The 25,194-nt window shown below is 38.7% G+C and overlaps 1 protein-coding gene across 5 annotated transcripts in view; it reads right to left on the bottom strand.

Moving 5' to 3' along the window:
• The window catches only part of GAREM1 (GRB2 associated regulator of MAPK1 subtype 1), a 208,884-nt gene that overhangs the window by 37,597 nt on the left and 146,093 nt on the right, over positions 1-25,194 (bottom strand). For all 5 annotated transcript variants that reach the window (XM_033435234.2, XM_012534444.3, XM_004273712.3 and 2 more), the window contains one exon: positions 19,995-20,125. In XM_033435234.2, the coding sequence (XP_033291125.1) occupies positions 19,995-20,125 (131 nt within the window). The remainder of the gene's footprint in view (positions 1-19,994; positions 20,126-25,194) is intronic.

Below are 25,194 nucleotides of genomic sequence, written 5' to 3'. Positions count from 1 at the left end.
TCTACAGATTCAATGCAATCCCTATCAAATTACCAATGGCAGTTTTTACAGAACTAGAACAAAAAATCTTAAAATTTGTATGGAGACACAAAAGACCCCGAATAGCCAAAGCAGTCTTGAGGGAAAAAACCAGAGCTGGAGGAATCAGACTCCCTTACTTCAGACTATACTACAAAGGTACACTAATCAGGACAATATGGTACTGGCACAAAAACAGAAATATAGATCAATGGAACAGGATAGAAAGCCCAGAGATAAACCCACACACCTATGGTAAACTAATCTATGACAAAGGAGGCAAGGATATACAATGGAGAAAAGACAGTCTCTTCAATAAGCACTGCTGGGAAAACTGGACAGCTACATGTAAAAGAATGAAATTAGAACACGCCCTAACACCATACACAAAAATAAACTCAAAATGTATTAGAGACCTAAATGTAAGACCAGACACTATAAAACTCTTAGAGGAAAACATAGGAAGAACACTCTTTGACATAAATCACAGCAAGATTCTTTTTGATCCACCTACTAGAGTAATGGAAATAAAAACAAAAATAAACAAATGGGACCTAATGAAACTTCAAAGCTTTTGCAAAGCAAACTACAAACAAGGCGAAAAGAGAAGCCTCAGAATGGGAGCAAACATTTGCAAATGAGTCAACAGACAAAGGATTAATCTCCAAAATATATAAACAGCTCATGCAGCTCAGTATTAAAAAAAAACAAACAACCCAATCAAAAAATGGGCAGAAGACCGAAATAGACATTTCTCCAAAGAGGACATACAGATGGCCAAGAAGCATATGAAAAGCTGCTCAACATCACTAATTATTAGAGAAATGCAAATCAAAACTACAATGAGGTATCACCTCACACCAGTTAGAGTGGGCATCATCAGAAAATCTACAAACAACAAATGCTGGACAGGGTGTGGAGAAAAGGGAACCCTCTTGCACTGTTGGTGGGAATGTAAATTGATACAGCCACTATGGAGAACAGTATGGAGGTTCCTTACAAAACTAAAAATAGAATTACCATATGACCCAGCCATCCCACTACTGGGCATATACCCAGAGAAAACCATAATTGAACAAGACACACATGCACCCCAATGTTCTTTTGTGCACTATTTACAACAGCCAGGTCATGGACGCAACCTAAATGCCCATCGACAGACGAATGGATAAAAAAGATGTGGTACATATATACAATGGAATATTACTCAGCCATAAAAAGGAACGAAATTAGGTCATTTGTAGAGACGTGGATGAATCTAGAGACTGTCATACAGAGTGAAGTTAGTCAGAAAGAGAAAAACAAATATTGTATATTAATGCATATATGTGGAACCTAGAAAAATGGTACACATGAACTGGTTTGCAGGGCAGAAATAGAGACACAAATGTAGAGAGCAAACGTATGGACACCAAGGGGGGGAAAGCAGCAGGGGTGGTGGTGGTGGTGGTGCGATGAATTGGGAGATTGGGATTTACATGTATACATTGATGTGTATAAAATGGATGACTAATAAGAACCTGCTGTATAAAAATAAATAAATAAAATAAAATAAAAAAAACCCCCCAAAAACCCATGTGATCATCTCAATAGATGCAGGAAAAGCTTTTGACAAAATTCAACACCCATTTATGATAAAAACTCTCCAGAAACTGGGTATAGAGGGAACATCCCTTAACGTAATAAAGGCCACATATGATAAACCTAGAGCTAGCATCATACTCAATGGGGAAAGGATCAGGAACAAGACAAGGATGTCCACTCTCGCCACTTTTATTCAACATAGTTTTGGAAGTCCCTAGCTATGGCAATCAGAGAAGGATAAAAAAATAAAAGGAATCCGAATTGGAAAAGAAGAAGGAAAACTGTCAGTGTCTGCAGATGACATGATACTATACATAAAAAATCCTAAAGATGCTACCAGAAAACTAATAGAGCTCATTACTGAATTAGGTAAAGTTACAGGATACAAAATTAATACACATAAATCTGTTGCATTTCTATACACTAACAACAAAAGATCAGAAAAAGAAATTAAAGAAACAATCCCATTTACCATTGTAGCAAAAAGAATAAAATACCTAAGGATATCCCTGTCTAAGAAGGCAAAAGATCTGTACTCTGAAGCTATAAGACACTGATGAAAGAAAGTGAAGATGATACAAACAGTTGGAAAGATATACCATGTTCTTGGATTGGAAGAATCAATATTGTTAAAATGGCCATACCACCCAAGGCAATCTACAGATTCAATGCAATCCCTATCAATTTACCAGTGGCATTTTTCACAGAACTGAAACAAAAAAATCTTAAAATTTGTATGGAGACACAAAATACCCCAGATAGCCAAAGCAATCTTGGGACAGAAAAATGGAGCTGGAAGAATCAGGCTCCCTGACTTCAGTCTATACTACAAAGCTACAGTCACCAAAACAGTACTGTACAGGCACAAAAACAGAAATACAGATTAATGGAACAGGGTGGAAAGCCCAGAAATAAACCCATGTACCTATGGGCAATTAATCTATGACAAAGAAAGCAAGGCTATACAATGGAGGAAAGATGGTCTCTTTAATAAATGGTGCTGGGAAAATTGGACAGCTACATGTAAAAAAATGAAATTAGAACATCCTTTAACAACATACACAAAAATAAGCTCAAAATGGATTAAAGCCCTAAATGTAAGACCAGATACTACAAAACTCTTAGAGGAAAACATAGGCCGAACACTCTTTGACATAAATCTCAGCAATATCTTTTATGATCCGCCTCCTACAGTACTGGAAATAAAAACAAAAATAAACAACTGGGGCCTAATTAAACTCAAAAGCTTTTGCACAGCAAAGGAAACCATAAACAAAATGAGAAAACAACCTACAGAATGGGAGAAAATATTTGCAAACAATGCGAGTGACAAGGGATTAGTCTCTAAATTTTACAAACAGGTCATGCGGCTTGACATAAAAAAACCCCAAAACAACCGAATCAAAAAATGGGCAGAAGACATAAATAGACATTTCCCCAAAGAAGATATATAGATGGCCAAGAGGCACATGAAAAGATGCTCAACATCACTAATTATTAGAGAAATGCTAATCAAAACTACAATGAGGTATCACCTCACACCACTCAGAATGGCCATCGTCAAGAAGTCTACAAACAATAAATGCTGGCAAGGGTGTGGAGAAAAGGGAACCCTCCTGCACCATTGGTGGGAATGTAAATTGGTGCAGCCACTATGGAGAACAGTATGGAGGTTCCTTAAGAAACTAAAAATGGAGCTACCATATGACCCACCAATCCCACTCCTGGGCATACATCCAGAGGAAATCATGGTTTGAAAGGATACATGCATCCCAATGTTCACCGCAGCGCTGTTTACAATAGCCAAGACACGGAAGCAACTTAAATGTCCATTGACAGATGAACAGATAAAGAAGATGTGGTACATATATACATTGGAATACTACTCAGCAATTAAAAAGAATGAAATAAAAAAAAAGAAATGAGTGTATCAGTCTATCTCAGAGATATATAAATACACATACAGTTTTATTGCTCTGCTTCTCACTGTAATTTATCCATTTTCCTGTGCATATACTCCATCAATTGTAATACTAACCTAACATATTCCATTATATATGGATATGCCTTAATTCATTTGACCAATTCCTTACTGTTAGACAGATGGGATTTCCCAATTTTTAGCAAGTATAAATAGTACTGCAGCAAACTTTTTTACACTTCAATTATTTCCTTAGGATAAAGTCTCAGAAGTAGAATTGCATGGACAAAGCTGTGTATACATGTGAAAGGTCTAATATGTGTTACCCATTGTACTTCATCAATGTTATACATAGACATATTTCTACTCTATGAAGTTATGTTTCCCCATACCCATGCTGAATAAATTTAATGTTTACCAATATTAAAAGTAAAGCATGTGTCCTGCATTTATTTATGTCTTATGTTGAATATGCTTGAATATTAGTATTGTGAATATTTTTTGGTATTTATTTATCAAGCTATTTAGAGTTTTTCCTCTGTGAATTGTCTACTTGTGTCCCTCACCCATTTTTCTGTTGTGATGGCTATCTTATCGATTACTATTTATGCAATGTGAATGTCATTTATACTATACATTTTCCAATATGTTGCTTGAATTTCAATTTTATGCCTTCTTTAAGTATTAAAGTTTTTTTCTATGCAGCATTTTCAAACATTTCCTTTGTGATTTCATTCTTGGGTGTTATGTGTCTACTTGTTGAGAAGATATAGATCAAGGTTCTGATCTAGGAGTGGTTTTGCCCCCCCCCCCAGGGGACATTTGACAGTGTCTTCAGACATTTTTGATGGCCATGACTGGGAGGGTGCTTACACCTAGTGGGTACAAAGAATGGTGGTAAACATGCTACAAGGCACAGGACGGTCCTACAGCAAAGATTTATCCAGTCCAATTTTCACTGGTGCTCAGGTTGAGAAATGTTGATATCATTAACCAATATTTTTTTCCAGCATTTTGATGGTTTCATTTATTAAATATTTAACTTATTTAATTTTTTTGGTGGATTATTTAAGGTAGGGATCTGACTTCAGTTTTTTAAATAGTTAACTGAGTGTCCAGTACATTTCCAAATAACCATCCCTTTCATCACTGATCTGAAGTGCCACTTTTATTATATATTAAATTTATAAAACACATACACTCAAATGTATACATATATTAGCATTTATTTAGGGGCCATTTTACCCTATGACCTTTCTGCCTATTTTCCTATCATAACAATACTGTTTTAATTCCTGTATCTTTGTCATACATTTTGAGATCTGATGACAAAAGCCCTCACTTGTGGTTATTCTGACTCAAAGTTTTTAGATGGAAATAAACAAGAGAAGCAAAGTCAAAAGTCAAATAACAGACTGACAGAAAATATTTCCAGTGTATATGACAGAAAAAGAGCCAACATCCCTAATACATAAGCAGTTTTTAAAAAAGACCCCAAAACCTCCAGAAAAACAGAAAAGCCATGAATAATCAATCTACTAAAAAGATACATCTATGAAAAGATGTTCAACTTTTCTTATACTAAACAGAAAGGTAAACTATAATTCCACTGAGATACCATTTCTCACCTAGAACACTGATAAATATTCAAAAGCTAGACACTGCCCTCAGTTGGTAAAGCTATGGGGAAACAGGCACTCTTGTTCATAGCTGGTGGAAATGCAAATAGTACAAGCCTGGTGGCCAGGAATTTGGCAATACCTAACCAATCTATTCATGCATTTATCCCTCCACCCAGCAATGCTACTTTTAGGAATTTACCCTGAAGACATTTCTCCAACCGTATGAAAATACCCATGTACAAGGTTATTCGTTGTAGCATCATTTGTATTTGTAAAATACTGGAACCTATTTCAATGCCCAAACATTGACAATTGATTGAATAAACTATGGTACACACACGAAATGATATTATGTGAAAATGAATGAGTACTGTTAGTTCAGTGAATTGGTATGAAATAAATTCCAGGATATACTAAGTTAAAAAAAAAGCAAAGCACGTGAAAATTTATATGGTATATTGCCTTTTTGTTTAAGAAAGAAGAAAAAGTGTGTGTGTGTGTGTGTGTGTGTGTGTGTGTGTGTGTATTTCTGCTTATTTTTTTTTTAAGGAACACAAGAAAAATAAACCAGAAAACAATGAAATTGGTCACTTACAGGAGGGAGGGGAGGGAGGAAGGGACATGGGGGAGAGTGACACCTCTGTGAGTAAACCTTGCTATAGAGTTTTGTCTTTTAGGAAGTAGGCTAATGGCCTATATATTCAAAAAGTACAATAAAAGTTAACAATAAATTAAAAAAAAAAGCTGAATGCAAATGGAAACAGATGAACCCAACTGTATTTCAAATGAATAAACTAACAGCCCTGGGGACAGAGAAATAATCCAAGTAACTTTGGAACACTGACTATATACTACAAGTAAGGAAAAGAAAAGACCAACCAAGATTGTGTTCTTTTTAGTAGATTTGTTTTGTATAGGGGTAGAGTGATTCTCAAACAACTCTATGTGTATTGTAGGACTGAACAAATGAGTAAATGTGTCGATATTTTGGGAGCCAGAGTTTTCACCGTGGCAGGGGAGACGGAAGTATGGAATTGGGAAAAGCAAGCAAGAACTCCACAGGGTTGGATTGGAATTGGACGTATTAGTACCAACTCATAATTGAAGAAACCACACACACACATACTACTTAGCTTTGTTCTTTCCAAGGGACTAGAAGCAAAGATTCCAACTATCGCCAAGTATACTTAGTGCCCAACTCATTCCCCATTAAAAGGAACTAGGGCTCCTGGGACAAATGACTGATTCCAGGGCTAGGGCAGGAAAGATACAAGATTAGCTTGGAACATTCTGTTGTGCCAGAAAGTGCTCATAAGATGATGGGATCATGTCAAAAAGACACAGGAGCCAGCCTGAACTAGCGCCCGCTGGCTAAATCTGGGACAGTTTGAGTACCACAGTAAATGAAGACTGTAATGAGTTATAATCTATTGAATAAAACAGGAACGTCTAAGTCCATATTGTTAACAAAAAGATGAATGAATGAAAAAAATGAATGGGGGAAAAGCTGACAAATGTAAAGAAGTGGTGGAATTGGAAAAAATCATAATTTTGTATCTATTACAGTAAAGATTATACACTAGAATCATTAATACTGAATTTATAGAAGTTCGATTAAGGTAATAGATAATGTGCAAGGTCTTAAAATGTCATCCCCAGAAGCTAATTAATTACCAGGGGAGGAAAAGTAATTGTAGAGGGTAGAAACTGGACACATCTTGACCAAGTGATAAAACTTAATATTACCAAAGAGAAGCATGTTCACATCACGTACCTCTGGATATGATTCCCTGAGAAGTTCAGGACCTCAATCACATAACATTCCACCTTAAAAACGCATTCATTACTAGAATCTAATCATGAGGAAATATCAGAAAAACCCAAACTGAGAAATATTCTATAAAATATCTGGTGTGTATTCTTGAAAAACATCCATGTGATGAAAGACAAAGAAAGGTTGAAGAACTGTTCCAGATTAAAGTGAAATAAAGAGAAATGAAAAGTAAATGCCATACGTGATTCTGGAATGGATTCTGTACTGGAAGAAACAAAAATACTATAAAGTACGACACTGGGACACTTGGCAAAGTTAGAACACAGACTGTAAATAAAAGTATTGTTATCAACGTACCGTGGTTACATAAGAAAATATCCTTATGCTTAGGAAATATACACTATTAAGGGGCAAAGGGCATAATGTAGGCAATTCACTCTTGAATGGTTCAGAAAAACATAACATACATATGTATGTATATGCACATGCAGGAGTAGAGGATGATAAAACAAATGTGCAAAATGTTAACAGTTGGTGAATCTAAAGTGGTTAGGGAGATCTTATATTATTCTTGCAATAATTCTTTAAGATTGAAATTATTTAAAAATAAAAACTTAAAAGAAAACATGGCAATAGGAAATTTTAGATATTTTTGCCTATTTTTCCAGATGAACTTTAGAATCATCCTGCCCATGGTTTGCATTGGTAATTTTACTGGAAGTACATCTACATGGTGTTTTGACAAGAACTAACATCATTATATTAGTATTTCCAAATAGGCACATGAAAACTCTCACCATGTATTCATATCTTTTATTTCCCTTATTAGTATTTAAATTTGCCTTTGTTATCAATACCTGAACATTACTGTTTACTGTCTTGTTGAATATACTTTGCTGCTATTCTGTGTGTCCAGTAATCTTATTGTAATAGTTCTTCCCAGTTGATTCTCTTGGGATTCCTAGGTAATTATATCTTATGCAGTCGAAAAATTTGTTTTCATTTTTAAAGTTTTCATCCTTTCTCCCCACAACAGAGTGGTGGTGGCAAGAGTGTTGTTTCACATTTTAATGTGAATATCATCTGTGTTTTAATATCAACTATGAGAAATTTGTTGGTTTGAAATGGATATTTAAAAAAATCTTATTAGTGATGTGTCTTTCCAATTCTAGTTTTCTAAAAGTTTCTACAATTAAATTAATTTTTTTTTACCAAATGCTGTTTCTGTATCCAATAAGACAGTCATATGTTTATTTTTCATTTTGATGTATTTTATATTTTAATAGATTCCCAAATAGTAAAACAACACTACATGCCCGAAAAAATCTCGACGTGATCATGTTGCACTTAAAAAATATACTGCATGATTCTCCTTGATAGCATTTGATCTATGATTGAGGTATCTTAGTCACAGGTGAGATTAGTCTACAGTTTTATTATTATGTTATCTTTATCACATTTTAGTATCAGGCTTACATTAAGCCTGAGATGGATTTTTTCTTTTATGTTAATAAAAAAGCATCTTGGGTCAAGTGACTGACATTGTTCATATTGCTTACTGAGTAGGAATCATTATGTCTTTAGAAAACTAGGTAGTAAGAATCCTTGTAAATAATTTCTTACCCATTCTGGGTCATCTCTATATAATTTTAACTTTTGGGAAAAGGAGTTTGTCGATCAACATTAGTGCTATATAAAACAAACAGTTCTGTTGTCTCTGGAGTGAAGGGAATCCCTCTGAAGGAGGCATTATCAGTACATAAATGGCAGCACAATATTGTTTTAACAGCAGTTCAGGCTCCTAAGGTTTAAAATCCATTTAAGTGGACTCAGATAAGTGTTATTATTATTATTTTTTAACAAGACCTCAACTTAGCTGTGTTTATTTTCAGATTCAGCATTCACCTGGACTTCTATATTAGAGTTAGTTTAGGAATTTAAATCAATTAATTAATAATAAATAAATTAAATTTAACTTTTTATTTGGAATAATTTCAGATTTGTAGAAAAGTTGCAAAGGCAGTACAGAGCGTTCCTGTATACCCTTCACCTAGCTTCTCCTGTTAACATCTTACAAAACCATGGCATGTTATCAAAGCTAAGAAATGAACATTGGTACAATCTATTAACTACATTATAAGCTTTATTTGGATTGCACTAAATTCTTCCATGAATGTCCTTTTTCTGTTCCTGGACCAAACCAGGATACCACATTGCATCTAGTCCTCTGTTCTGTGAGTTTCTTTATCTTGCCTTGTTTTTTATGACCTTGACAGTTTTGAAGAATATAGAAGAGGGTTTTCTTTGAAGCTAATATATCATTTATACATGACAGTACTTGGCACGTATGAAAGCTGACTGTCTTTTCCTACAGGACCTGTAGCTTCAACGTTTCAGTTATTTTATTCTCCTGACTTTGGTCACCAAGGGTCCTTATGAAGATTCACTGGCTATTAATTTTAATTTTTGGTTTATCCCTTTTACTTCCAGCTGGCAACTAGTTAAGCTTATAATAACACAGATCAGAGGTCAGCAAACTACTGCCCACAGTCCAACTCTGGCCCACCACATGACTTTGTAAATAAAGTTTTATTAGGACACTGCCACACCCATTTGTTTCTGCACGGTCTGTGGCTGCTTTCACTCTCCACTGGCAATGTTGAGTAGCTGCAACAGGGACTGTATGGCCTGCAAACTCTAACCTAGTTACTCTTTGTGCGCCTTTACAGAAAAAGGTTGCTGACCCCTGGTATAGATGAATAAAAGGAACCATGTTCTTTGGAAATTAATTGGTACAATACTATTAAGGGTACAATACTAATAACTAAACTACAAGCTGAGTTTGAATCCTGTTTACTATTAGGTGACCTCAGATGAAGTGTTTTACCTTTTTGAGCCTCAGTTTCCTCATCTGTAAAATGAGAACACCATCAGCTACTTCTCAAGCTTAACCAATGTAGGTAAACAACTTCCCACAGTGGTAAGCCCCCAATAAGGGGAGACCATTATTATTACTTTTATTAACAGTAATTCTTAAAATGTTTTAATTCTTATAATTCTGCTTCACATTAACCTTTCACATCTCTGTATTTTCACGTTATTTTCTATTTTCATGCACTACTGTTTTCAAGCCCAAACTGCTACCTTTAAGCATTATCCTTCCTTCTGTACTAAAGAATTGCTCAAGTTTTTATTGAATGTGTTATCCCAGAATAAAACTTAATGTCAGAATAGGGACTGAAATATCATTACAGTTGTATCTCAAAGGAAGTGAACATGTTGAAATGATTCAGAATATACTGTTTTAGGATAAACTGGTCTCCAAAACGCTCAGATGCATTGCTATACTTCCTTTTAATTGGAACTTTATAAAAAAAGTTGGCAGTTCATCCATTTGGATCAGAATGGAGACAAGGATGTTGAGAAAGGGTTCTCATGAGATTTGAGGAAACACACACATGTTCACTCATACAACAAACTGTTTCCAGTGAACATACAGGGAGCCAACAGTGCTTCTCAAACATGAAGGAATAACAAGAAGAAATGTCTCTTTCTAGCTTCTTTCAATTGGTACTTATTCTATTTTTCCTTATTTACTTTTATAAACATACACCTTCCAGAATGAAGAAATTATAGGTCTAGTGAGTACTGCACACCAAATGATCTGAAAGAGAATGTCCACATAGTTTGTGAGACACGATTCACACAGATTAAACAGATCTAAATTATCTTCAGTAAATGTCACTCTCTGGGCACACTCAACAGTTTTGTCTACGTTTTTGTGTATGTCTGTACTTCTAAAGGAAGTTACTCCTACTCCCATACATAAAAATGCATAACATATGTGCGTACCATCTGTGGTTCCATGCTTCCAACTGTGATGTCACCATTCACGCTGACAATTAGCTCTGCATATATTAGGAGACTAATGTACCGACCAATCTCGCGGTCACTGTCAGTGACAGAGGAAGAAGCTCATAAGTAAGTGTTCTTCCTTTGACAGTTGAGCCAAACAGTCTCCTCTGGTTTCTACAGATGTGATTTATTTGCATAATTTCTTTCCTTTAAACATTTTTTAATAGCAAAAGAAAATGCATTCTGTCTAAGTGCTTGGGTATGCGTGCCTGGTTAACATTTCCAGTTTCAATATTTCCTGAGAGGAAGTCATTCAAAGTGTGTTATCTAAACAACTCTAATAGGTCTAATCCAGGAAACTACCAGGGTTTTACTGTTCATAATACCATTCAGAATTAATACCCCAAGGTCAAGCAACATTTGAAAACACTGACATAAAATTTTACACACATACACATACTCTCTCTCCCTACCTCTTCTGTTTCTCTCTGTCCCTGGTGACTGGCAACCTGTTCCCTAAGAATAGTTGTTTTAAAGATGAAACACGTAACAGAGGTTAAAATCTCAACACCTGAAAAAAAAAATCAGGATTGATCTGATTGATATTTGGTTAACTAGACAATATTTGATTAATATTAGCTCATTTCCCCCCAAACTTCGATTTTTGTAACTCTTTCTTTTGGGAAAATGGCAGAAAATGAGAAAGAAAGGGCATGAAGAGTTAAGACAATGTCAATCCTGAGTGTTTTATTTTTTTAAACAGGAAATAGGGCAAGGATGACAAGTACAACGGCCATGATTTAATTTGTGACGGTGCAGCCGAGGGCTTGCCAACTGGTAGTTTTTCAGAGGTCTTGAAACCTCAGATGACGAAAAGAGCACTGGGGCTGTCTTCAAACACTGAAATAATTAGCCTCACCATTGTATCCAATTTTATCATTCTGAATGACTCTTGAAAATAAATGACATCTGACTCATGGTAAGGAAAAGATGAATTTTTTAAAAACTGGAAAATACAAATAAAAACCGGCTACTTCTAAATTCATTCACTCTTCATTTTTAAAATTCATTCTCACATCTGACAAAATTCAGGTTGCGTACTGATAGGTAATTTCTGATCTCTCTGAAATGTAGCCAAGAACAAGGTAGTGAACTAAAGCCTCTGAGCAAGCAAAAAGATGTGATATTAGGGCTTATGGAAAAGGCTTTAAGGACCTTAAGGGTACTTACTCCCATCTAACTAAAACTCTATCCAGCTTGGTTACCAGTTTCCAGCCCACAGCGGAATAGAAGTGGAAATCAACACTGGAAATACGGACTGTTAAAGCAGGTATTCTAACAAACATAAGAGGCAACAAACAAACAATTTAAATGAGACCACAGAGCACATAATTCTCAGGGTTGTAGGGTCTCCCCATATAAAAGTAAAAGTCATACACAACAGGAGATGAGGATAAGTTTAAATTTTGTTCCAGTACTTCTCTTTCGGATGATAGAAAGTACAATACATTTTAAGAAACTGAAAGAAAATTACAGTCATTTTGGACAGGATTTTTGTTAAAATTCACAGCTACCCCAAAAGCTGGTTACCTAGAACTACTCACGCTCTAAAGGCTCCACAGAGGTAGAAAATGCCACAGCAAATGATCCTTATCCATTGTGAAGAATCAGAGGAATAAAACACCTGTGTGACATCATTATAAACTTACAGCATGACGATTCCTTTTCTGAATGGTCAAGACAGAAACCAGGAATGGTATTTTTCTTTCTTTTTTTTTTTTTCTCGGTACGCGGGCCTCTCACCGTTGTGGCCTCTCCCGTTGAGGAGCACAGGCTCCGGACACGGCTCACAGGCCCAGCCGCTCCACGGCATGTGGGATCCTCCCGGACCAGGGCACGAACCCGCGTCCCCTGCATCGGCAGGCGGACTCTCAACCACTGCGCCACCAGGGAAGCCCCAGGAATGGTATTTTAAACTAGGAATGATGTGACCACCGCGACTCAACTATACTCTTAGTATAAGAATAAAACAAAACAACCAAAGAACTCAGTCCCACTATTTTGTATTACTCTACAGGACGAATACAGGATGGCCCATGCACACAGAATAAAGTCTAGTCATACGCTGTTTTTGCCTTTTAAAAGACAAACGTGATGAGAAAGATGGCAGAGAGTAAAATAATTATGACAAGAGTTAGAATCAAGAGCAGCCCAAATGCTTTCCATTAATGTATCTCCAAGGCCTTGTCTGTAGTGTGTTCTGTTAAAATGAGTCAAGGAAGTAACATGACATATGTTTAATTTGTTAACTATCTTAGGTATGGAAACAAAGTACAGTCTAACTGGCTGGCAGAGGGGGAAGATATTTATTTCTTCAGCACTTTTTCAGATGGCAGCTTTAAAAAGGGGAATGAATATATTAAGATAAAAGGCACACAGATTGCCTCAAATCTACGGCTTGGGGGAAAAGCTGGCTGATTCTCAGTAAGTTAGAAGCCTTGGAAAAAATCCAAAGTTCAGCATCAAGTTGCAGGAAACATATTAAACTTTAGAACTCTTGCTTATTTATTCAATGATGCATTTTGGCTACTTCCTTGTGTCTTTACCACTGCTTCAAGCAACAATGCAAGAACCCATCTTGTTTCTCTGTGAATACTGGTTAATACTTTAAAACAATTCTGGGTTAATATGTTACAGTAGCATTTTTGAAGGGGCTCATTTTGACATGTGCTATCTAATTAGAAACTGTACCACTGCTGATAGAAAACATCAAGTTAACTTGTAGGATTTTATTTCTGAAATATTGGCAACATACTCTGGAATGATGTAAGATCTAAAAATCGGCACATATAACATTCAGAAAGTTGCCAAATCCTGTGTGTCAGACCATAAGCAGTTCAGAAATATGAAAGACGAAAGGATCTGGCTAGGCAATAATTATTGAATATGTTTATTTAGATTTTTAAAAAAAGAAAATGAATTTACCGTGCAAGCTATAGTGTCAATGTGAAAGGATTTTCTGATCATAATCACGGGCCTTATCTCAAATCCACAGACAGAATATGAGGGAGTAGAAGGATGACTGGATTGAATTAGGGGATCTGGCTTTGCAGCTAAGTTGTTTTGTGGTTTTGTATGCATCAATGAAGTTGGCTGACATCTGTTTCTTAGTTTCCCTATTTATTAAAAGAAGGAGTAGGACAAAGCAATGTGTAAGGGCCTTTCCAGGTCTAACATCTGATGATTATCAAAACTCAGAGTCTATAAATTTCCTAGTCCTGCTGGATTATTTATAACAGTTTGTCACTTTATTCTTGGTCACGTTTTTCAGTATTGAGAAGCTCAGCTATCACTCAAGTTCTCTGAATCTTACACGATTTTTTTTCCCTATTAAAAGAAGTTGATCCTGAGATCCTTTGCGCTCCACTCCAGCAGCTCTGCCGTGAGGCACTGCCACCCCTGCCAGCGCCAAGCCCAGTTAGCAGGAGCTGATTCGCAGGTGACAGGACTGTCAGCTGAGCTCTGACCCAGCCACAGGGTAATGGTTCTTACGAGGTCTGTGTGGGCTGAAGCGGCGACTACATTCCACATTTGGCCCAAATCTCACAGTTCCTGAGTGGGGCACTTTCCCCAGCTGAGACAATGCAAACTTGTTATTCTGCTTCCGGGGAAATCTATGCTGGAACAGCTGAAAGCTTGGACCTCACTAACTGGAACGAAAATAGCAACGTTATAGCATCCAGATTAGTGCATTTGGGCTCCCTAGGACTGGGGAGCAGTCATTTTAATGTAGAAAGCTTGTGCCTGAGGGCACTGAAAGCAGGAAGCCTCCTCCCCACTTTAGGAGAGCTGCAAGCTACCCAGTGCCAAATCCAAGGCTGCCCTTTCTTCCCGCTCTCTCTGCAAATGTCACAGGAAAGACAGACTTACATCAAGGCTTAATTTGTTAGTCATTAGTTTGATGGCAGAAAATACACGTGTGGGAACATTTCTCATTATTACTGGGCTGGGTTTGAGAGGCTGGAAGACATGTAAAATAATTCACTAGGTACTGGCATAATAAGTCTCCAAAAAAGTATCTGAGGTGAAAGGGTATTCTGAAACAACAACACATAAATACTCTGTTCTAATATTCAGTCACAGAGTATAAAGTACTAAATAAAGAGTAAGTGAAATCATCTGTGCTGGGAAATTTTTTTAAAATGTGAAACTTCATTTAGTTGGATTTTATGTTTTGAATCAGGGGTTGGCAAACCTCTTCTTACAGGGCCAGGGAGTAATAATTTCAGGCTTGTGGGCCATATGGTCTCTTTTGCAACTACCAGACTGTGCCGTTGTTGTATCATGAAAGCAGCCACAGACAACACTAAGTGTAGGGGGATGGCTGTGTTCCAATAAAACTTTATTTGCAAGACAGGTGCCTTCCCCCAAGATTGCAGTTAGCCAGCCCCTACATGAGACACTTGCAAAGCACATGAATGCATTGCTTCATTTAACTCTCATGACAAATCTATGATTTGTACATTTTGGAGGTGAAGACACCTGGGGTCATGTGACCTGCCCAAGGTCACAGTCAATGCCTGGAGCTGGTGTCTGACCTCAACTCTGAATCCAGAGCCTGAGCTACGATACACAGTCTGACATGCTCTTTAGATAACGGGCAACTTGTTTAAAGAAAGAAGTCGGGCTGAAAAACTGTTGGTGAAGCTATTTTTCTTATTAAAGGGGAGAGGACTGAGCCTTCGGTTGGAATGACCAATTCAGAACTAAGACATCTTCTGACTTTGAAAGTAAACATGAGAACAGAGACAGCTGATGAAAAAACTAAAAGAGGTAATTGAGAAAATGCCTATTACAGTTAAAAACAAATAGGTAGGAAAGCAGGTAAACAAAATTCTTACCATGGAAACCAAAAACTGCATGTTATTAACAGAGGGAAAAAGTGGTGAATGAGGCGGGTGACTGCTGTAAAAACATCGAATGCCATCAGCTTAGGAGGGATTGGAGGAAATGGACAAAATGATCAGCAAGAGGTTACCTGCCCACATATTCTTTCATTTTCTTGACCTTCTCGTCTCCCATTTTCTGTTCCTCCCACCTCAGTTGCCTATTTAGATTTGAAAAACAGCTACTCCTATCATTTCCTATATTACTGCCTCAAGTTTAATTTCAAGGACTTGACGCCCTACCACTCTCCTATTTTGCACATCACTTCCTTAAACAAATCCACATCAAAAGTTCCTTAACCCTGTCAGGATCTCCAATTTTCATTGGGGTTACACGTCTTGTATTCATGGCTCATTGCTACCTGCCACTCCAGGGCACTTCATCTGTGCCTTTGCTCATCTCTGTTACACTGCCTGGTAGAACCCAACTCTGACTATATACCCAACTCTCCAGCTGAAGATGGCTGGAAGAAAAAAGGGTTAGTGCCGAGTAATCTCACTTGAAATTTACTTTGACAAAACCGTGGGACCACCCTACTATACCTCCCTGGTTAACTGTTTTCTGGGTCTCTGAGCTGATTATTATTTCCTTCCTCTCAAAGCTTCTAAAGGCTAAATTTAATGGTTAGTTCCCGGTGCTTATCTAACTCAATCACTAAGCATTTGACACAATTGCCCATTCTTCTTTGAAACGCTATTGTCATTTGGCTGCAGGGATACCACATGCTCTGCCGTCTTTCTATCTGCTACTCCTTTCTGCCTCCTCTAGACCCCAGTGCTGGAATGCTCCAGGGCTCAGTCCTCAGATCTCCTGTCTTAATCTAGACTCTAGGTTAGGGTTTCTCAACCTTGGCACTCTGGACGTTTTTGCTGGATAATGCTTTGTTGGGGGGCTGTCCTGGGCACTGTAGGATGTTTATCAGCATCTCTGTCCTCTGTTCACTAGACACCAGTAGCACCCACCCCTTCCCCAAGCTGTGACAATCAAAATTGTATCCAAACATTGTCAAATGTCCCTGGGGGGTGGGGAGAAGCACCCTTGGTTGAGATGTAGGTGAACTCAGCTAGCCCCATGACTTCAAATGCCACCTAGGAGCTGATAAGCCCCAAATATATATTACACCCCAAGCCAGACCCTGCCCCAAGCTCCGGACTTGTATATCCAAATGTCTTCTCTATTGCTTTATTTGGAGGTAGTGTTTTTATTTGCTTATTTATTCCCTGCCTCCCCAATAGAATGTAATCTCCAAGCAGGCAAGGATTTACTTATTCAATATTTACCCCCAGTGCCTAGGACAGGGTGGGCCATGTAGTAGGGGCTCAAAATATATTTGCTGCTTAAAGAATTAAACGTTTAACATATATTAACTCATTTCACACAGTTAATCAATGATGGGACAATTGGGCAGATCATTTTTAAACACATCAAGTCATCTTTTAAAGACATATTTTCTTTAAGATAAAAGGAATACATTATTTTGAAATAAATATGTAAATAGTACTAATACTATCTGTTAAATTTTAGATAAAAGTTTGCTATAGTCTTGAAAATAACAAAACTAGTTCTTATTCTTTCAATACTTTTGTTTTACTCTGTATTCTTATCATGCTTCATTTCAATTTGCACTTGTAACTATATATGAATATATGTGCATAAAAATATATTTCTTTATTTCAAATAATAATTGTGCCTTTTGACGATCATGACGCCAGTTAGCTGTCAATTCTTAACTGTTAGTCATTTCTATAGTTGTTTAGCCTCTTGGTCTAATTTACACTGTATCTGAAGCAGAGAGAAGAGGCTGAATTTTCCAAGGAGGTTTGAATTCTCCTATCTTGTAAAAAATTGCTTGCTGGATAATAGCTATATTTATATAATATTTCATATTACATTATATTTAATAATGTTTGTAATAGCTATAGTTATGAATAGGTTGTACTGTTTTTCATTTTTTCTCTCCCTCTCCAGGAGAAGTAATAACCAAGCATAGCACTTCCTTGCCCCCAATTAGGTCTCACATTAAGCTCTACATATATGTTCGTGTATACATTAGAATCAATTTTTAAAGAAGACCATGGCATCCAACATTTTCTTTTAAAATCCAGGCAGTATCCAGGCATCCTTCCCCCAAATCTCCTCGGTTTATTTATTTACGTGGGTGTTTACTCACTAAGCACACAGACTTTTGTGTATATCTCTGTAAATTTCTTGAGGTTCCTTTATCGCGTCTTCTTGGAATAGCATTGAAAGACGACTTAAGTAATGACCTCTTACAACTTTATGAGTGATAGACTAGAGGTATTAAATATTTATGTATGCATAGCACAGAACTCAACCCAAATCCAACCAGCTCTACGGATGCTATAAGCTTCTACCCCATACACTTATCTGTAATAGCCACAATTACACTGACATATTTTAAAAAGTGTTCAGATTGAAAGGATTTTCTGTTCGGCCTCATTTCAGTGGGGAGTCCAACTGACTTTTTTTTTTTTTGCTTTTTAAAAAAATTGTGGTAAAATATACATAACATGAAATTTACCATCTTAACCGTTTTTAAGTACACAGGTCAGTAGTGTTAAGTACATTCACACTGTTGTGCTAAACTTTTAAATGATATCTCTATTATATACATTTGAATCAATATAGCCAATCATGGTATTCTGTGGGGAAAAAAACCCCTATCAAAATGTATTAGTTTCAGTATTATTTTTTCATTCATTGCTGGTTCAATACAAATTCACAAACAGCTCTTAGAGGCATCTTTTAAAAATCTTTCATGTAAACAATATGCCACCAAAGACTGAATATTAGATTTTAATACTTGAGGACATTTAAAAAAATCATAAAAAAATTTTATGCTAGATTCCTCATCATTTATCAGCAAACGAAATGTATCAGAAGAGAGTTTTGCAGTATTAACTTTGCTTTCTAAACAAAATTTTTTTCATTTAGTTAATTCTAAATGTAAGTTTTAAGGAGAGATTTAAATCAAATCAAGACACTAATGAAATAGGATTTGATTAACTTCTGGCCAATGAACCTTGGAAAGTTTAAAAATGAACACTTTCTCACAAATCTTCAATGTAAACCAACAGAAGCTGTCTTAAGGACTCACAGCCCGGGCCACTGAAGGAGTTAAAAATTGTAAATACTCTGAACATAAGCATAATTTGGTGAGTAAAGAACTTTACTAAATACAACATCATTTTAATAATAAAACTAAAGGAAGCAGATTATGGCAGCTGTGTTTTAGAACTGGGGGAAAGAATGACTTAGCTAATTCAATGGGCCACTTCTCCACTAAGGAAGCTGTCTTGGGCATCTCCCCGCTTCCTGGGAGTGTGGGTGGAGTGACCCACCTGTAAAGACACTTGCGTTCTTGGGCCAAGATACCATGTAGTCTGTTTTTCACATAGAGTGGATTTCCAAGAATCCGGCATCTGCTCCCTAAATCTTGAAATATTCAGAGAACAGTGACTCAGTTGGACTTCCTGCTGAAATGAGGTTAAACAGAAAATCCTTTCAATGTGAACACTTTCTCAAATGAGTCAGTGTAATCGTGGACGTGGCTGAAGAAAGTGCAGTGGGTTTGCAGGCTGAAACAAGGCTGGACCTGGTTGGTGGCATCGCTTCTCTGGTTAGTCCCTCTTCTAACCAGACTCTCGTCAAGGAGCTCGCTCACTGTGTAGGAGGGGACAGAACTGTCCCTTTAAGAATGCAAAACCAACACAGCACAGTAAACAGTATTCAGCTTTCCTCTGACAAACAAGGATCAATAAGTACCTATTGGGCAACATTCGATACATCAATTTTCCCTCCTTTGTAGACTGATATAGACAGAATGAATACATGCTGATGTCAGGGCATGCTCTGGAAGTCCCTCTTTCTCTCAATAAGTGTTTGGTATTAGATTCACCATGTGCCTTTTGCTTGCTCTTCCAAGTAGAGCATCTAGCCTCACAGAAGATGCGGCCAAAAAATGGTTACATCTTAGGGAATAAAGTCCAAATGTTAAAAAAGGAAAATAACCTTTGATCTGCCTTAACAGTTATTCTAGCCAAAGATAATGCTAACTAAGTGTAGTAACCTTTGGGGTGGGGGTCAGCTCAGCTACAGCACAGTTCTTATGAGACCAGTTTTGGCCATTGACACCAACTCATTCGGAAGACGGAACCTCCTAAGAGGCACAGATGAGCACTTACTGTGTACACAACAACCTGAAAGCTAAATTATCTTAGTGAGGATAAATCTTTGGTTCTTTCAGAACTACCTTCACGTTGAATGTTATTTCCTCCATGACGTACACGCGTTCAGGAAATGCTTTAGCCACCTCCTCCACACTGTTGAAATATTGCACTGGCTCCTTTATATCTCGGTCTTGTTCCAGCAGCTTGAATTGCCCTGAAATACGTGATAAACGGAAGAGATATGAGATGTTTACGCTGGACAGCTGTCACCGTGGTGACAGCATCCCCCTTCCTTACTCCCAACTCTTCTCTGTCAAAGGCTTTCTGAGCATTATCATTTAAAAAAAGAAAAAGTTACCGTGGCAAAAGGTTTTCTTGAACTAGGATATTTATTTAAAAATCAGCTTAAAAATGAAAGCGAACACATTTTTTCTTTTTTTGCTTACTTTCAGAGTTTATTACCAGAGGATCAATAACAAATTTGATAGATGCTTACTTGTAATGTAAACTCGACATTGAAAACTTAATGTGTTATATACATGGTTGCTCATGTTGTTTGTAACCATAAGTCACATTGCCGTTTAGTTGTAATAATGCCCCCCCCCCATACATTATATTCTAAAACCAAGTCTGAGAGGCCTGGGGGAACTGATTTTTTTAAAAATGTGCAATGGAATAAAATAATACGTGGACCCTTAGCTTTCACAGATATCCTTGGTTTCAACAATACGTAGGCGATGCTGAGGGCTCAGGAGCTGCTATAATTTGCAATTCTATAGCTTGGCTGCTGCGGCACACGCGTGGGGCTTGAGACCAAGGGGTCTGGGGCGGGTGCTGGGAGGAGCCCCCTTGCAGTGAGTGAGCCACTCGGCATCTGGAGCAGCACGTAGCTTCCATCTTTCCTTTTTACTACCATGTGTGAAATTCATGAGAGTAGAATATACTATGAAAGTATCCATAATTTGGGGGATTTCTGAAGAACTCTGAACATATTCCTAAAAATGTCAAGGCTCTATTATGCTGCTTGGACGTTTTTGGTATTTGTGATACTGCTGCCACATTCTAGAGGAGCTGCTTTCGGTTTAGAATAAAAGACCATATACAGTCAAGTCCATGACGCCATGTTTCTTAGTGGTCATTTTCTGAACACTGTTTACAATATAACACTTGAGAAACTTGAAAAGGAATGAAAAGCTATTATGAGGCAGATCTCTCTGCATGCGTCCACGGGGCATCAGGCAGAAACAGGGAAACTTCCATACTTTCAACACATTTTCTTTAAAGCATCTACTAGGTGGAGGCATTATTCTAGATGCTGGAGATAAATCAATCAAGAGACCAGATAAAAATCTCTGTCCTTTTGAAGCTTACACTGAAGTGGGAGACAGAAGGTGAGAAGTACCATTAAAAATAGGGTGAGGGGGTTGGAGAGCGCAGGGTGGCCAGAGTAGGCGTGGCTGAGACAGTGACTTTGATGTAGCTGGGCAGTGAGTTCTTAGAGCTCTAAGCACACGCAACAGTCTACACAGAAACCCTCAGGCGGATGGGTTGGTGCGTCTTTGGCATGCTGTGGCTGGAGTGGGGTGAGTAGAAGCTAAGAAGGAAGAGAAAGAAAGTCAGAGAAATAACAGGTGGTTTAGGTTGTCCACAGCTTTGCAGAACTGTGGTTCTTCATCTGAGTGCGATGGGGAGCCACCTGGGGGGGTCTAAGTGCAGAAGAGGCGATCTAACCAACGTTACAGAAGAATCACTCTAGTTGCCGTGTTGAGGACACGCTGTAAAGGTGCCAGGCGTAGAAGCCCAGACACCAGTTAGGAGGGCCCTGCAATCATCCAGGTATGAGACGGCCGGGGTTTGGAAGCAGTGAGGAATGTGGCCTGAGCGGCTAAGGAACAGAGCTGCCACTAACTGAGATGGGCAGGTCTGGAGGGGTAAGAATGAGGAGGTAAGATCAGGAATTCAGTCTGGACAGGTTACGTCTATTAGACATAGAAACAAGAGATATCCCGAAAGCTCTTAGATGGATACATAAGTGTGGATGTCAGGAGAAAGGTCTGGCTGGAAACAGTAACTCTGGGCGCCACTGGAACATGGATGATATTTAAAGCCATGACATTTTTTTTTTTTTTTTGCGGTACGCGGGCCTCTCACTGCTGTGGCCTCTCCCATTGCGGAGCACAGGCTCCGGACGCGCAGGCTCAGCGGCCACGGCTCACGGGCCCAGCCGCTCCGTGGCATGTGGGATACTCCCGGACCGGGGCACGAACCCGTGTCCCCTGCATCGGCAGGCGGACTCTCAACCACTGCGCCACCAGGGAAGCCCAAAGCCATGACACTTTAATGATGACAACCACGGTCTCAAGTGTAGACTGAGAAGAGGTCCAAGGTTTGAGCGCTGGGAGACTAAGGAATGGCCAGGAAAATAAGAGAAAAATCCAGAGTGCTACATTCTAGAAGCCAGGTGATTCGAGTGCCTCAAGGAGAAGAAGCGGGAGTGACGTCAAATGCTGTGTACAGGACTGTGAAACGAGACAGAACTGCTGGATTTAGCAGCTTGTGTTTAACTGGGGATTTTGATACGAGCAGTGGAATAGCTGGGCCAAAGCTTGATTGAACCTGAGAGCCTGAGAAAGGAGAGCTGGGAATAACAAGAATGGACAGCAGGTGATGTTTTGGGGAGTTCTGTGATGAGGGGACAAGAGACACTGAGTAGTAGCTAAAGGGAGGAAGTGGGATGGGGCCCAGAGAGTGTTTTTGTTTCCTCAATACGATGGGAGAAGTGCCAGCATGTTTGATGCTGATGGGAATGACGCACAGATGATGAGCAAGATTGCTGGAGCACATCCTTGAGGACATGGGGGGACACCAGAGTGGAGGAGCTGGCCTTCAACAGGAGTCCATCTGTGGCAGGTTCAGTGGGACCTGGGGGAAGCTCCCTCTTATTGCTTCAATATTTCCAGCAAAAGTGGGAAGGAAGGCATCAGTTGAGAATAAAGTTGAGAGAGGAGGTGTTGGAGGTTAAGGAAAGAGGAGAAGATTGTAAAAAGTCTGGGGAGGACTTCCCTGGTGGCGCAGTGGTTGAGAGTCCGCCTGCCGATGCAGGGGACACGGGTTCCTGCCCCGGTCCGGCAAGATCCCACATGCCGCGGAGTGGCTGGGCCCGTGAGCCATGGCCGCTGAGCCTGCGTGTCCGGAGCCTGTGCTCCGCAACGGGAGAAGCCACAACAGTGAGAGGTCCACGTACCGCAAAAAAAAAAAATCCAGTGAAAATGAATACCATAATATGTCTGGTGGGCAGCCCTAAGTTCCCACTTGAGGTTAATGGTCAGCATCTGAAAATGAAACCAAACACTCTAGTTGTGTGTTTTCCTCTAGCCAATGTATGACGCCCGGGGGCTGGCGTGAAGCAGGTAGAGATTTGGATTCAGCCAATTGCCAAGTGAGTATGAGACGTGAAAGAGGGACAAAGCAGGCAGGATGTATGCAAGGGAGTTCACGGAGCTTGAGCTGGACCCAACATCTCGGGAGGGAGGGAAGAGGATGAAAATAATCATGGGATCAACGGATGGCAGGTTCTGACGGACTTGATTTCCGTGCCCTGGAGGAGTGAGCTCGAGAACCAGGCAGAGGAGAGAGGTCAGAGAGTGGTATGTATACGACTGAGATCACGGAGGGATGGAGTTGTTGGCGATGCTGCGGTCGAGGGGGCGACCATGGGAGGTAAGCATTGTGGTGGTGAGAAGCTAAAGAAACTGAGAAGCCAGGGGTATCAAATGAATCATACAGGTAAGCACTGAAATCTCCAAGGGTGAGGAGAGAAGCACTGCTGGGGAGAACGGCAGTGAGCCAGGAGTGAGAACCATGGAGAAATGAGGGAGGAATCCTAGGCTTGGTAGAGAATGTACCAACAATGGGGGAGCAGGGGATGCTGTCTGATGACAAGAGATTTACAGCTGAGTTTTTAGGGAGCAGTGAAGGTCAGGGCAGCAATGAAGACCATAGAGACACTTATATCCCCTCAACTCTGGGGCAAAAAAAAAAAAATAGAGCTACCACCTGAGAGGCCTTCAAGGAAGCAGTGTTTTCAGGGCATATGCAGATTTGGGTTTTAACAAAATGAAAGTAATTTCAGGAGGGTTTAAGGACGTAGGGCTTTTGCTAGCGATGAACCTCGATGGAGGCATTTCCAAGAGTTAAAGGATAGGTGATGAGGACAAAATAGAGGATGCACATAGACATAACAGCTCATGTACCTTTTAGAAAATGTAGAGGGATGAACAACACATTTGAAAATACAAAATACGTTGGATTGTACCTTTTTCATAAAAAACAATTTTTAAAAAATCAAAAAGATTATGGCAATCTCAATACTACTTATTTAAACAAATTCTGCCAAATTAAACTTTTCATTTGTCATTATTCTACTCAGTCTATGTACAAATTTTTAATAACTGGCTTATCTACAGTTTTATACTGTTTCTTTCTGTATTTTCCTACATTTTCCCACGCGATGACACTTACAATACTTGCACAGCACTTAATAATGGATTTAACTATTTTTCTATTCTTACATGGTCAGTCTGAGTTTGGCACGTGCCTAATGTAAGTGGGAACTCTGCCATGTACACGTTTTATGATGCTGGCAAATTACTAATCCGTCTGAGCCTTGCTTCCTTGCCTGTAAAGTGGGGACACTTCATAGGGCTGCTGTGGGGATTAAGTGAGATGATGCAAAGTACTCAGCACAAGTAGCCATTCAGCAACTCTGGGCTCCCTTCCCTCTTCTGCAAAGAGATTTTCTTTTGTCTTCTGGCTCACATTTTAGGGATAAATTTTCTAGTGTGAGGTTATTAAACCAAAGAATAATACACAATTCCTTATGTTTACCGTGCGCAGCTGTATTTTTTTCCAAAATACCAAAACCAATTTATATTTCTATGAATAGGCTACCTGCCTCCTAGTTGGGGCACAATCTTGCCAGCACTGAGTATTTTTTCAATTAGACAATTCAATGCATATTAAAAAGCATCTCCTTCCTGTATTAATCTGCATCTCTTTGAAGATCAGTGAAGCTAAACATTTGAATTTTTCTTGTACAAACGACTGTACAAATATATAATAAATATATTTGACACAGTCTACATTTCTTTTCACTTCTAGAGACATCTAAGGGCCTGTTGGATATTTATACTTGGAAGTCCCATTAGCACCAAATTCAACATGTCTAAAGTCAATAGGTACTTAATAACTGTGTAATAAATATAGTCCTGGAATTAGCAAACA

The sequence above is a fragment of the Orcinus orca genome, chromosome 15 (assembly GCF_937001465.1).
Source record: "Orcinus orca chromosome 15, mOrcOrc1.1, whole genome shotgun sequence".
NCBI lineage: Eukaryota > Metazoa > Chordata > Mammalia > Artiodactyla > Delphinidae > Orcinus > Orcinus orca.
The sequence above is the reverse complement of the archived record's forward strand: the minus strand, read 5'-3'. Positions and strand labels throughout refer to the sequence as shown.